Consider the following 13,351-nt stretch of genomic DNA (forward strand, 5'->3'; position numbering starts at 1 on the left):
CTCTCCAAACGTGACATGGCGTCCAATCTGAATTCCAGCCAATTTTGCATTGAAAAAGTCAAACAGCGCTCCTTCCATTCTGAGCTCTGCCATGAGCCGAAACAGTCGTTCCCCCCACATATCAGGTATCAGCGTACTCAGGACAAATTGCCCAATAACTTTTGCAGTCCAATTTCTCCTGTTACCCTTGGTAAAATAAAAAAAATTGAACCTGAAGTATTTTTTTTATGAAAAAAAGTTAGATGTTCATTTTTTTTAAATATTCAAAAAAATTCCTGTGACGCACCTAAAGGGTTAATAAACTTCTTGAATGTGGTTTTGAGCACCTTAAGGGGTGCAGTTTTTAGAATGGTGTCACTTTTGGGTATTTTCTATCATATAGACCCCTCAAAGTGGCTTCAAATGTGATGTGGTCCTAAAAATAAAATGGGGTTGTAAAAATGAGAAATCGCTGGTCAACTTTTAACCCTTATAACTTCCTAACAAAAAAAAAATTTGGTTCCAAAATTGTGCTGATGTAAAGTAAACATGTGGGAAATGTTAGTTATCAAGATTTTTGTGTGCCGTATCTCTGTGATTTAAGGGCATAAAAATTCAAAGTTGGAAAATTGCGAAATTTTCAAAATTCTCGCCAAATTTCCGTTTTTCTCACAAATAAACGCAAGTTATTTGAATGAAATTTTACCACTAAGGCTAGTTTCACACTAGCATTTTTGAGCGCAACGACGGCCTGCGCACGGCCGCCGCTAAGCCCCGCCCCTGCCGCGCCTCCGCCGTAGCTCCTCCTACCGGCGCATGACGCTGCATGCGTCCTGTGTCCCCTATCTTTATCACTGGGGGCGCAGGCCGTGTGCAGTATGCGTTTGGCGGCGCATGCGCCTTTTTGACGGTGCGCCGGCGCAACCAAACTGCAGCAGGTTGCATTTGGCGCAGGTCGGCGCACTGTCAAAAGGACGCATGCGCCGCCAAATGCATACTGCGCACGGCCTGCACCCCCAGTGATAAAGATAGGGGACGCAGGGCGCATGCAGCATCATGCGCCGGTAGGTGGAGCTACCGGCGGAGGCGCGGCATGGGGCGGGGCTTAGCGGTGGCTGTGTGCAGGCCGTCGCTGCGCTCAAAAATGCTAGTGTGAAACTAGCCTTACATGAAGTACAATATGTCACGAGAAAACAATGTCAGAATCACCGGGATCCATGGAAGCGTTCCAGAGTTATGACCTCATAAAGGTACAGTGGTCAGAATTGTAAAAATTGGCCCGGTCATGAACGTGCAAACCACCCTTGGGGGTGAAGGGGTTAAACTGCAGATTTGGGGTCAATCTAAAACCAGTAGAAATAAATGGGGTTAAAAGAGTGCTAAGAGCCCCACTGTGCTGAGGAAATTTATTTTTTCTCCCCGACAGGCTCATTCATTCAGTCACAGATGTGTCGCCAGCACGGATTTAGTCACAGCTTGACTTAAGCTGGAGTCACACATAGCGACTTACCAGCTTTACCGACACCGATATCAAGGTGTCAGGATCGCTGGTAAGTCACTATGTGATCGCTGGTGAGCTGTCACACAGACAGCTTCACCAGCGATCAGCACAGCGATGCCGAGCGCCCGGCATCGCTTGCCATCCCTGTAAAAAATAGAATTAAAATAAAAAATATTGTTATTCTCACCTTCCGACATCCCGCGCAGCCATCCTGCCTCTCTCCATGCTCCGGTCCCAGTAATCCTTTGCGAGAATGACCACGAGACATCACGGTCTCGTGGGAGCGCAAAGTCTTGCGGTCATTCGTGCAAAGGATCACTGGGACTGGAGCGTGGAGAGAGGAAGGCTGCGCGGGACGTCGGAAGGTGAGAATAACAATATTTTTTATTTTAATTCTATTTTTTACAGCAGATCGCTGGTCTCCCGCCTGTCACACGCAGCGATGCGTGCTGGCCAGCGGGAGACCAGAGACCAAAAAAATGTCCAGAGGTTTCTTACAGCGATCAGCGATACCGGCAGGGGGGCCGCTCGCTGGTCGCTGCCACACACAGCGATCTCACTGGTGAGATCGCTGTTACGTCACAAAAGTTGTGACAGCAGCGAGATCGCTAGCGAGATTGCTGTGTGTGACTCCCGCTTTAGACTACTAATAACATGCAGATTAACTCCATATTTGCAGCTTAGAAGCGACCTGTAGAAGCGCTATGTAGTGTGAAACGACTGTCGTCTGTTTTCTGCTCCATTGTTTTATCTGCCTGCTGTTGGTATGATAATGTCACAATAAAGGATTATTTTGCATGGTACTGTTAGTGCCTATCCGCTTTCTTCACTACGGATACGCGGAACTTTTTTCATTGGAAGTGGCACCCGTAATCCCTGGTGTGTGTGCAGCTTCATTATCCCGAGGTCATACAGCTGTGCCAGATTCCTGTTTCTTCTCTATGGTACGTGACGTTAATAGTTTAGATATTATTATTATGCATTTATATAGCGCCATTTATTCCATGGCGCTTTACATGTGAAAAGTGGAAATATAGATAAGAATAATAAACATGTGTAAGACAAGGGACACACAAGTACATAAGGAGAGGGGACCCTGCCCGCGAGGGCTCACACTCTTATCCGGAGAATTTGCTGAGTAGTATTATGCCCACGGTAAAAGAAGAGCAGGCGTTTGGTGGGATGATGTCTGGTCTATACGATTTCGGCTAGTAGACCAGGGCACCAGCTACAGTTGTGGCCAAAATTATTGACACCCCTGCAACTCTGCTAGACAACACCCAGCCTCCTCCTGAAAACGACCACAAACACAAACTCCCTGGCACCTCCATCTTCATTCAACCTGTCTTAAATGAAAAAGCACAAAAGAGAATGAAGCAAAAAGCAAAACAGTGGTCATTTCACACAAGACTCCAAAAATGGGCCAGACAAAAGTATTGACAACCTCAGCCTAATACTTGGTTGCACAACCTTTAGCCAAAATAACTGCGACCAACCGCTTCCGGTAACCATCAATGAGTTTCTTACAATGCTCTGCTGGATTGGTCAAATATGGTGTAAGATGCCCTTTAAATTCTATGGGCAGTCAAGAAGTAGCTAAAGAATCATAAATCGTGATTTCATGCGATGATAATGCAAAACATTATGACTTATTTTGGCACTTGGTAAATTTTAAACCATCCAGAAGAGAGTGGGTGTGAGACTTTACAAGAGAATGTGAGATTTTCAGGTTTAAGGTAATGAACATTTTAAGCAATTTGACACAACTTCAGTTATCTCTTTTCACGGACTGGCGTAAAAAGTTTTAGCCTCAGTATAATTCAATGTTTTTATCTTACATATTTTCTTAAGTTCTTAAGTTACAGTAGAGAGCTGGACATATGACCACTCCTGGTATGTGCCACTATATATATAAGTTGTTACACAAATTTTGTAAAAATTAGTATTCTACAGCATATGTGTGATGCAACATTAACCCTGTTTCACACATCCATTTTTTGTGTCCGCCAAATGGATCCGTTTCTGTTTTTTGCCGCTAGCGGATGCTAACGGATCTGTTTTTATGACGGATCCGCGGTAGCCGCTAATATAAGTCTATGGGGAAAAAAACGGATCCGTCAAAAACATGGCGGATCCGTTTTTAAACGGAAAACAACGGATTTGCTGGGATTTCCATTGTCAACTTGGCCAGAAAGTCTCTGCACATGTGCATTGTAAGGTTGCTGCAACAACATAATACCATGAGGTGTGCCGCAATGTTACATGAAGTGCTTCAGATTGGGACATACTGGGCTTAGTTTGGTTGGAAGTCAGTACATGACAGTGGAGAAAAGAGGCACTGAGGACCATACAAGAGAGAGTGCGAAAAAGCACGTGAGCAGTGATGTTTTAGTTGTTTTTTTTACATCTTACATTTATTATGCCCTGAGGTTTCTCCAGAACCCAGGGCATGATAAGTGATGTTCAATTTGCAGAGAATAAATTCACAGACAATCAAATTTCCTGGTAAAATCGAGGCAATTTGAATTTGAATCTTGTTAGATCCAGTCATCTCTAGTTGTTATCAAAAAGTGTAATTTAGAGCTTTTTGTTTTTAATGCAAATTCTTTAATAGTACCCTCACCTACCACATGGCATTTAAGATAGAGCTCTGGTTGTTGCCTGCTGTCAGACTGAATACAAATGATATACAAATGTGGATCATACATGTAATTCATCATTCCAAATCTCTTTTCCACATTTATCTTGATAATAGTCACTTTTTAAATACAGAAAAAGCATTGTAAGGTAATAAAGTATAATGACTCACTTCTTCAATGTCATTATCCAGAGCTACAAAACCCAGTGGAGCAGTAAAGTTCTGGTTTTCTGAGATCGTTGTTCCAACAGGCGATGACTCCAGGATATAACCTTGATAAGTGGAAAAAGTGAAATATGGAGCTTGATTGTTCTCATCCAAGATATCTATGTGAAGATTAGCAAATGCTGGAAGTGGGTGACCATTGTCTTGTTCGGCCTGCAAAATAAAAAACATTACTTATATGTGGCAATGTAAAAATATGTAAACATTTGAAGAATATATTTAATTTACAAAGCATCCCAATAACAGCAATCCTAAAAGTGGCTTCAATCCAAATCTTGAAATGATACCACGACTCTTCATCTTGATAACTTGTCACACATGGATACCTCAATTAAAGAAATTCTGTCTTTAAAAATTGTATTTTCAGGAAAATCAAAGCTATTTATTTTATTTTCCCACTCAATTATTTTTTTTTTCAAAATTAAAAACATGAAAAATTAAAAGTATAATTTCAAATTTTTCCAATTTTGTAGAAACACTTGCACACAAGCAAATACTTGGTGGGTGGCAGCTCTTGGTGTGTTAATTATTTAATAACATTTATTTATAGCAATTATTTAATAATTAAATACAATTAAAAAAGAAAGGATCTTGTTTTATTTTGTTAAATATCGTTAACAAATATACTAATTATTGAAATTAAAAAGGTGAAAATTCTGTTAGATAACTTAACATTGTACAAATGGTAATGGGATCGGCAGCACTGCAGTAAAATTTTCATGCTTAGTATGAAAGGAAGATGGCCCTATCATATCATAAGGTATAAACTCAGCACAGACAACAAAGGTCAGTGCAAAAGGTGATGCAGCACATTAAGAAACTATATGGATCCTTTTACAATTTCCTCATTTTGATATATTACAGTTTTATTAAAAATGCATAATATTCAATCTACATTTTTGAAAATATTTTTATTTTTTTTAAATGAAAAACAGAAATACCACATTCACACTCAGGGCCTTTATAATTTTTTCTTAAATACGTTTTTTATTATCATAAATGAGTAAAATGGCAAAGTGCTTCTAAAACCCAGAAACATTGAAATTTGCTTCTTAATAAAAAACCCCTCCATACTCAAGAATAATGGAGTTCTTCATAAATTAATTCATGCATTCAAGCAAGCACTACTGTTCTGAAGATATCTACATTCCTGAAACTGGCCAGCATCACTATCCCTGTGCTCCTCTAATGCTGCAGAAAGCAGCATCTGTACAGTTATCCCCATTAAAATATGTGCTCCATGGACAATGCCACCAGGTGTGCATCTTGTGAGATGTGTGCATGCCTTGAACAGCCGTTTGAAGGTGAATACATCAGCTCTCGATGCAATCAAGTTACATGTTTGGAAGCCCAGGTAATGGATCTAAATGTGCAGCTTGCCATACTGAGGAGCATTCCAAACCTGGAGAGGAGTTTAGAGCTCACTGAGCTTGTTCTGGCTGGGGTTAGTGATATGGAGGAGGGTGGATGTGGGGAAGCTCAGGACAGAGAAGTAAGCCACTGGGTAAATGTTACAAGAAGGGGTAGGTGGAAAAATTCCAGGGAGCCCAGTCCTGATCTGGCATAACCTAGTAAATATGCCTGTTTGGCTGATATTAGGAATGCAACCCCAGGACTGGAATCGCTGCAGCAGGATGTTGCTCCTAGCAACCAGGAAAACGACTACTGTAGGAAGGAGGGAAATAGGAGTGCAGCAAAGGTCAGACAGATGTTGGTGGTAGGGGACTCTATAATTAGGCGAACAGACAGGGTTATCTGCAGCTGAGACCATGAATGCCGAACAGTGTGTTATCTGCTGGGTGCTCAGGTTCAACATATTGTGAATCAGATAAACAAATTGCTGGGTGGGGTTGGGAAAAACCCAGCCGTCATGGTACACATCGGTACCAATGACAAAGTTAGAGGGTGATGGAATGTCCTTAAGTATGATTACAGGGAATCAGGAGAGAAGCTAAAGGCCAGGACCTCCAAGATGGTATTTTCAGAATTACTGCCTGTGCCATGAGTATCACTAGATAGGCAGCAGGAGATTAGGGAGATAAATAAGTGGCTTAGAAACTGGTGCAGGAAGGTAGGGTTTGGTTTCATGGAGAACTGCGCCAACTTCTTTGTCAGCTGCAGGCTCTACGGTAGGGACTGGCTGCACCACAATGGGGACGGTGCAGCTGTGCTTAGGGAAAAAAATGGTAAGATGGATGGAAGAGCTTTTAAACTAGGATCTGGGGAGAGGTCGAGACTTTAACTATCCAGACATTCAATGGGAAATAGAATATTCTGGCTGTGCTAAAAGTTACAGTTTCTTATCCACAGTTCGGGCAATTACCTCTCTCAGCTGGCCAATGAACTGACCAGGGGAGGTAATCTGCTGGATCTGGTCCTGTCAAATAAGCCAGATGCAATTTCAAATCTACAGGTCAGGGAGCATTTGAGAGGCAGTGACCATAACATGGTAAGTTTCAATGTAATTTTCAATCAAACATTCAATAGGGGAAATGCTAAAATCTGGAACTCTAAGAGGGCTGATTTCAACAAATTAAGGGTAGAGCTTAATCATATAGACTGGGACAATGTCATGGTAACTGGGGGATACCAAACATAAATGGGGCATTTTTAAGGAAATACTACTAGAATCCTGCAGAAAACCTATATCCTCTGGCAATAAAATGTCAAGGAATAACAAGAAACCTTTATGGATTAATTAGACAGTACAAAGTTTATTAAGACAAAAACAAAGGGCATTCAAAATTTTGAAAGCCGAGAATGCTGAAATAGCATTTCAGGAGTATAAAAATCTAAATAAGAAATATAAAAAAGAAATGAAGCTGGCAAAGTTATCTACAGAGAAACAAATCGCCAGCGACATTAAAATAAATCCCCACATTTTTTATAAATATGTGAATGCTAAAAAGAAAAAATAGATGGTATTGGTCCCTTATAAGATGACAATGACAAGGTAATCAGAGAGGATAAAGAAAAGGCTGAGATATTACACAGGTACTTTCACCACTGTTCACCCATGAACTGTCTGTTACAGGGATCATTCAACAAGGCAAAAATCAAAATTCACAACTTGATATAACAAGTTTAACACAAAAAGAAGTACATCTATAGGTACTGTCATACTTAGCGATGTACCAGCGATCCCGACCAGCGATATGACGTGGTCAGGATCGCTGGTACATCGCTAAGTGGTCGCTAGTGAGCTGCCACACAGGCAGATCTCACCAGCGACATCGCTGGGGACGGGGGTCGTTACTTACCTGTCATACTAGGCGATCCTGCATCCTCCCGCCCGGCTCCACGCTCATCGCTCGTCTCTCCACAGGAAGCGCCGCAGGAAGCTGACGACGAGAAACAGTCCTGGACATTCTCGTGCGATCAGCGATAACCAGCAGGGGAGCGGGTCGTAGGTAAGTATCTGAAACAGCGAGATTGCTAGCAATATCGCTATAACGTCACAAGTTATAGCGATATTGCTAGTGATATCGCTTAGTGTGACAGTACCTTATGTCTGAGCAACTTAAGCATTGACAAAACCCCAGCCCAGATGACATTTATCCACGGATACTGAGGGAATTGAGCTAAATAATTGACAGACCACTGTATCTCATGTTCTTAGACTCTCTTGTAACAGGGGTGGTGCCACAGGATTGGAGGATGGCTCACGTGGTACAGATATTGAAGGAAGGAAAGAAGGTGGATCCATGCAATTACCCTCCGGTAAGCCTGACATCAGTAGTGGGCAAAATTTTTGAGGGCATTATAAGAGATAACCTGCAGAAATATATTGTAGAAAATACTATAATAACTGACTACCAGCATGGATTCATGAAATATAGGTTGTGTGTAACTAACATGTTTGATTTCTATTAGGAGGTAAGTCCAAATCTGGATGTAGGTAATGTGGTTGATGTGATTTATCTGGACTTTGCAAAGGCATTTCATACAGTTCCACATAACAACCTTATACTAAAGCTACAGAAGCAAAGACTGGGGAAACTATATGTAGATGGGTAAGGAATTGGCTAAATGACAGAAAATAAAGAGTTTTTATAAATGATATGTTCTCTAAATGGGATATAGTCAGCAGTGGGGTACTGTAGGAATCTCTGCTAGGACCAATTCTTTTTAACTTCTTTATTAATGACATTGTGGATAGGATTGAGATAAAGTATCAGTCTTTGTTGGCAACACCAAACAATGTGGGATACTAAAATCTGATCTTGACATTACAATATTGCAAAACAATCTGAATAAGATGACCAAATGGGCAAACACTTGGCAAAAGATATTTAATGTAGATAACTGTACAGTAATACACCTATGATGGAGTAATCCTATTGCTGCATATACTTTAAATGGGAGTATACTCGGTATTACAGAACAAGAGGACTTGGGTATTCTCGTTATAAGTAATCTGAGCAGCAGTACTTAGTGTCAAGCAGTAGCCGCAATAGCAAACAAGATTTTAGGATGTATAATAAGAGAACTAAAATCCAGCAATCCCAATGTGTTATAACCCCTTTATAAATCACTGATGAGGCTACATTTAGAATATGGTATCCAATTTTGGGCTAAACATTTTAACCTCTTCGCGACCCAACCTGTTTTCACCTTTATGACCAGGCCAATTTTTACAATTCTGACTACTGTCCTTTTATGTGGTAACAACCCTGAAATGCTTCAACGGATCCTACTGATTATGCGTTTGCTTTCTCGTGACATATTGTACTTTATGACAGCATAAAAATTTCTTTTGATATGACTTGCGTTTCTTTGTGAAAAAAATGGAAATTTGGCGAAAATTTCATAATTTTTCAACTTTTAATTTTTATACCCTTAAATTAGAGAGTCATATCGCACAGAATAGTTAATAAATAACATTTCCCACATGCCGACTTTACATCAGCACAATTTTGGAACCAAGTTTTTTTTGTTAGGAAGTTATAAGGGTTAATAGTTGACCAGCGATTTCTCATTTTTTCAACAAATTTTGCTAAACCATTTTTTTTAGAGACCACATTACATTTGAAGTCACTTTGAGGGGGTCTATGTGATAGAAAAAACACAAAAGTGACATCATTCTAAAAACTGCACCCCTCGAGGTGCTCAAAACCACATCCAAGAGATTTATTAACCCTTCAGGTGGTTCACAGGAATTTTTGGAATGTTTTAAAAAATGCACATTTAACATTTTTTCTCCAAAAATTTACTTAAGATACAATTTGTTTATTTTACCAAGGGTAATAGGAGAAATTGGACCCCAAAAGTTGTACAATTTGTCCTGAGTACGCTGATACCCCATATGTGCAGGTAAACCACTGTTCGGGCACATGGCAGAGCTCGAAAGGGAGGGAGCAACGTTTGACTTTTCAATGCAAAATTGGCTGGAGTTAAGATCGGATGCCATGTTGCATTTGGAGAGCCCCTGATGTGCCTAAACAGTGGAAACACCCCAATTCTAACTCCAACCCTAACCCCAACACACCCCTAACCCCAACCCCAACCCTAATGGAAAAATGGAAATTAATACATTTTTTTAAGTATTTTTCCCAAACTAAGGGGGTGATAAAAGGGGGTTTGATTTACTATTTATAGCGTTTTTATATGTTTGGCAGCTGTCACACACTAAAAGATGCTTTTTATTGCAAAAAATAGTTTTTGCATCACCACATTTTGAGAGCTATAATTTTTCCATATTTTAGCCCACAGAGTCATGTGAGGTCTTGCTTTTTGCGGGACAAGTTGACTCTTTTATTGGTACCATTTTCAGGCACATGATATTTTTCATCGCTTTTTATTCCGATTTTTGTGAGACAGAATGAACAAAAACCGGCAATTCATGAATTTCTTTTAGGAAGACGTTTATACCGTTTGGCATGTGGTAAAATTGATAAAGCAGATAAATTCTTCAGGTCATTACGATTACAGCAATGCGTCATTTATATCACTTTTTTATGTTTTGGCGCTTTTATACAATAAAAACTATTTTATAGAAAAAAAATATTATTTTGGCATTGCTTAATTCTGAGAGCTATAACTTTTTTATTTTTCACTGATGATGCTGTATGGTGGCTTGTTTTTTGCAGGACAAGATGAAGTTTTCAGTGGTACCACATTTATTTATATCCATTTTTTTGATCGCGTGTTATTCTACTTTTTGTTCTGAGGTATGATGATAAAGCATTGTTTTTTGCCTCTTTTTAATTTTTTTTACCGTGTTCACTAAAGGGGTTAACTAATGGGACAGTTTTATAGGTCGGGTCGTTACGGACGCGACGATACCAAATATGTGTACTTTTATTGTTTTTTTATTTACATAAATATATGTACTTAATGGTAATGTATTTATATAATTTTTTCTTTATTTGGGTATTTTTAAAAAAAATATTTTTACACATTATAATTTTTTTTTAAATTTATTACATTGTCCCAGGTTGGGACATTACTATATAAAGTCAGATCACTGATCTGACACTTTGCATAGCACTGTGTCAGATCAGCGATCTGACACGCAGTGTAGGAGGCTTGCCCACACCTACTCTTAGCAGGCACTGACAAGCCACCTCACTGCAGGACCTGGAAGGACCCCTTGGCCATCTTGGAGCTGGAGGTCGCCATGGAGACCACAGGAACAATGCGTTCACATCTCATTGTTCTGGTGGGAGAGCGCAGGAAGCCCCCTCCTTACGCAATTGTTCTGTATGCCTCTGTCACTACGGACAGCGGGAACAGAGGGTGTTGCGGTGGGGTGTCAGCTGTCACTTACAGCTGATAACCACACCCAATCACCGTGAGGCCGCGATGATCACATCTCCGTACTAGTACTGCTCTGGACGTAAATGCAGTTCCTGCAGAGCAGTACTAGTAGGGCGAGGGTCAGGAAGTGGTTAAAAAGGATATTCAGAAGTTAGAATCAGTTCAAAGATGAACAATTAGATTATTACAAGTGATGAAGGCCTCTCATACGAGGAGAGATTGGAAAAGTTGAGCTTATTTAGCTTAGAAAAAAGACGCCACAGAGGGAATCTTATTTACATGTATAAATATAAGTGTGGCCAGTACAAAATACTGTCATATGACTTATTCCTTGCAAAGACCGTACTGAGGACTAGCCGGTAAAAGAAAGGTGATTCTGGCAGTTTAAACAGGAGCGAGTTCTTTACAGTAAGAGCAGTCAGACTGTGGAATGTCCTACCACAGGAGGTAGTAATGGCAGACACTATAACAGCTTTCTAAACTGGTGCATAGTACAACAGCTGACTTGCTGGAGGGCCCTCCAGGTGCACACGAATCTTGGATTCTGGGGATTTCGGCTCTGCTACTTCCTGTGGATGTTGTCCCTCCAAACTTCTACCCTGCTGGTTAAACTGTAACAGGAAAATACCCTCTGCTTCCTACTGCAGTTCTTGTCCTCTTGGGACATATGGCTCTGTGGATTGTGCTCAATGGAGATGCCACATATCCTCTTCCTTCCAGCTATTATCTCACTCTCAGAGGATGGCCACCAAACCAACACCTTCCTGTCAGACACTTCCACCCAAATGATTGCACTGCACTCTGTCCAAATTCCAGTTCAAGTCAGCAGACCAGAGTCCATTTAACATAACACAAGTCTCTGCCAACAGAATAGTTATTTCGATGTCTCCTCACAGAACTGGTTAACTGTCTTTGAGTAAAAATCCGGAACAAACCAGTTTAAGCCAGTGTAAAAGAGGAGTTAAAGGAGAAAAATTGGCCTCATGTGGCCTTTGATTAGCACTGCTGGCCAGAATATCCTAAATATCCTTGAACATTACTATTAAAATAGAACAGCTGCAAATTACACACAAACAATTAATGGTAGGTGATGGTCATATTCCTCATGCCACCCCACTAGAGGTTGGTATCCTCGACAACCCACCCCATGCAAATTTGTTTTGCATGTAACGCTGTAGAGATATAGGAAAAAAGGGGAAAAAGTCTGCTCACCTTTCAGGGTGTGGAGCTTTCAATTCCTCACGCAGCCAGAGCAGCTGTATCACAAACATAAGCGAAAGGAAGATTTCAGCGAGAAAAAAATAATAATTTTAATTTTAAAACATAGCTTTTATTTTAGCTATATAAAAGGACTGACTGGCAAGATGGTAGTGCAAACATTTAGGTCTCAGTTCTACACGTTTCAACAGTCTTATTCAGACTCAGAATCATGAATAAGACTGTTGAAACGCATAGATCTGAGACCTCCATATTGCCAGTTAGTCCTTTATGCAGCATTTTTATATGGCTAAAATAACAGCTATGGTTTAAAATTAAACTTTTTTACCTTGATGATCTCCTCCTTTTTCCTCTGTAGAGATACAACAGCGTTGGGCCTGGGCATCCTGCGCAAAGTCATAGGACAAGAAATGTTGCGCATTTATTTGAGGAGAGACAAAATTTTAGTGTAGCCTTGAGTTACGCCAATGTTTTGTGAATTTTCAATGCTTTTATGCCAAAATTCTTACATAAACGCTTTGGTAAATCGGGCCCTTAATCTTTTAGTACAATGTATTCATTATAGCGGCAGCATACAAGTTGCTACAACTCTATTCCAGGAAGCCATTTCCATTTCAGAAAGCTTTTTTTTCATACAATTTTGCATGGAATATAAAAATGAGCCTCATTGTCCAAAGTTACAGGAAATCATTGTTCCCTATTGTGTAATACAATAGTAAATATTGCTGCATTAAAATAGAGTGTAATCATAATTTTGAACAGTATTCAAACAAAGACCCAGATGGCATCATTTTAACTCGTGCGATCATTCACATGCTAATGCTCAGAATTTGTTTCACTGATTGAAAATCTGAAATGTAAAGCATCAGAAAAAAATATTAAATTTAAAATGTCCATCCACATCTAGCTGAGCAGATGGAAATACAATAAACACAAAAAGTACAGTTTGCTTTGCCTTTTCATATCATGTTTTCATTTAATTATCACTGTATCATGGAAGACATCACAAAATGTTGTGTCACTTAGATTCA

At 40.0% G+C, this 13,351-nt stretch overlaps 1 protein-coding gene across 2 annotated transcripts in view; it reads right to left on the reverse strand.

Moving 5' to 3' along the window:
* Window positions 1-13,351, reverse strand: part of PCDH15 (protocadherin related 15) — a 2,659,104-nt gene that overhangs the window by 1,407,497 nt on the left and 1,238,256 nt on the right. For both annotated transcript variants that reach the window (XM_073548247.1, XM_073548246.1), the window contains exon 12: window positions 4,290-4,496. In XM_073548247.1, the coding sequence (XP_073404348.1) occupies window positions 4,290-4,496 (207 nt within the window). The remainder of the gene's footprint in view (window positions 1-4,289; window positions 4,497-13,351) is intronic.

This window comes from Dendrobates tinctorius, unplaced genomic scaffold (assembly GCF_039654945.1).
Source record: "Dendrobates tinctorius isolate UK_male_01 unplaced genomic scaffold, ASM3965494v1 ptg000156l, whole genome shotgun sequence".
In the NCBI taxonomy this organism is placed as follows: domain Eukaryota; kingdom Metazoa; phylum Chordata; class Amphibia; order Anura; family Dendrobatidae; genus Dendrobates; species Dendrobates tinctorius.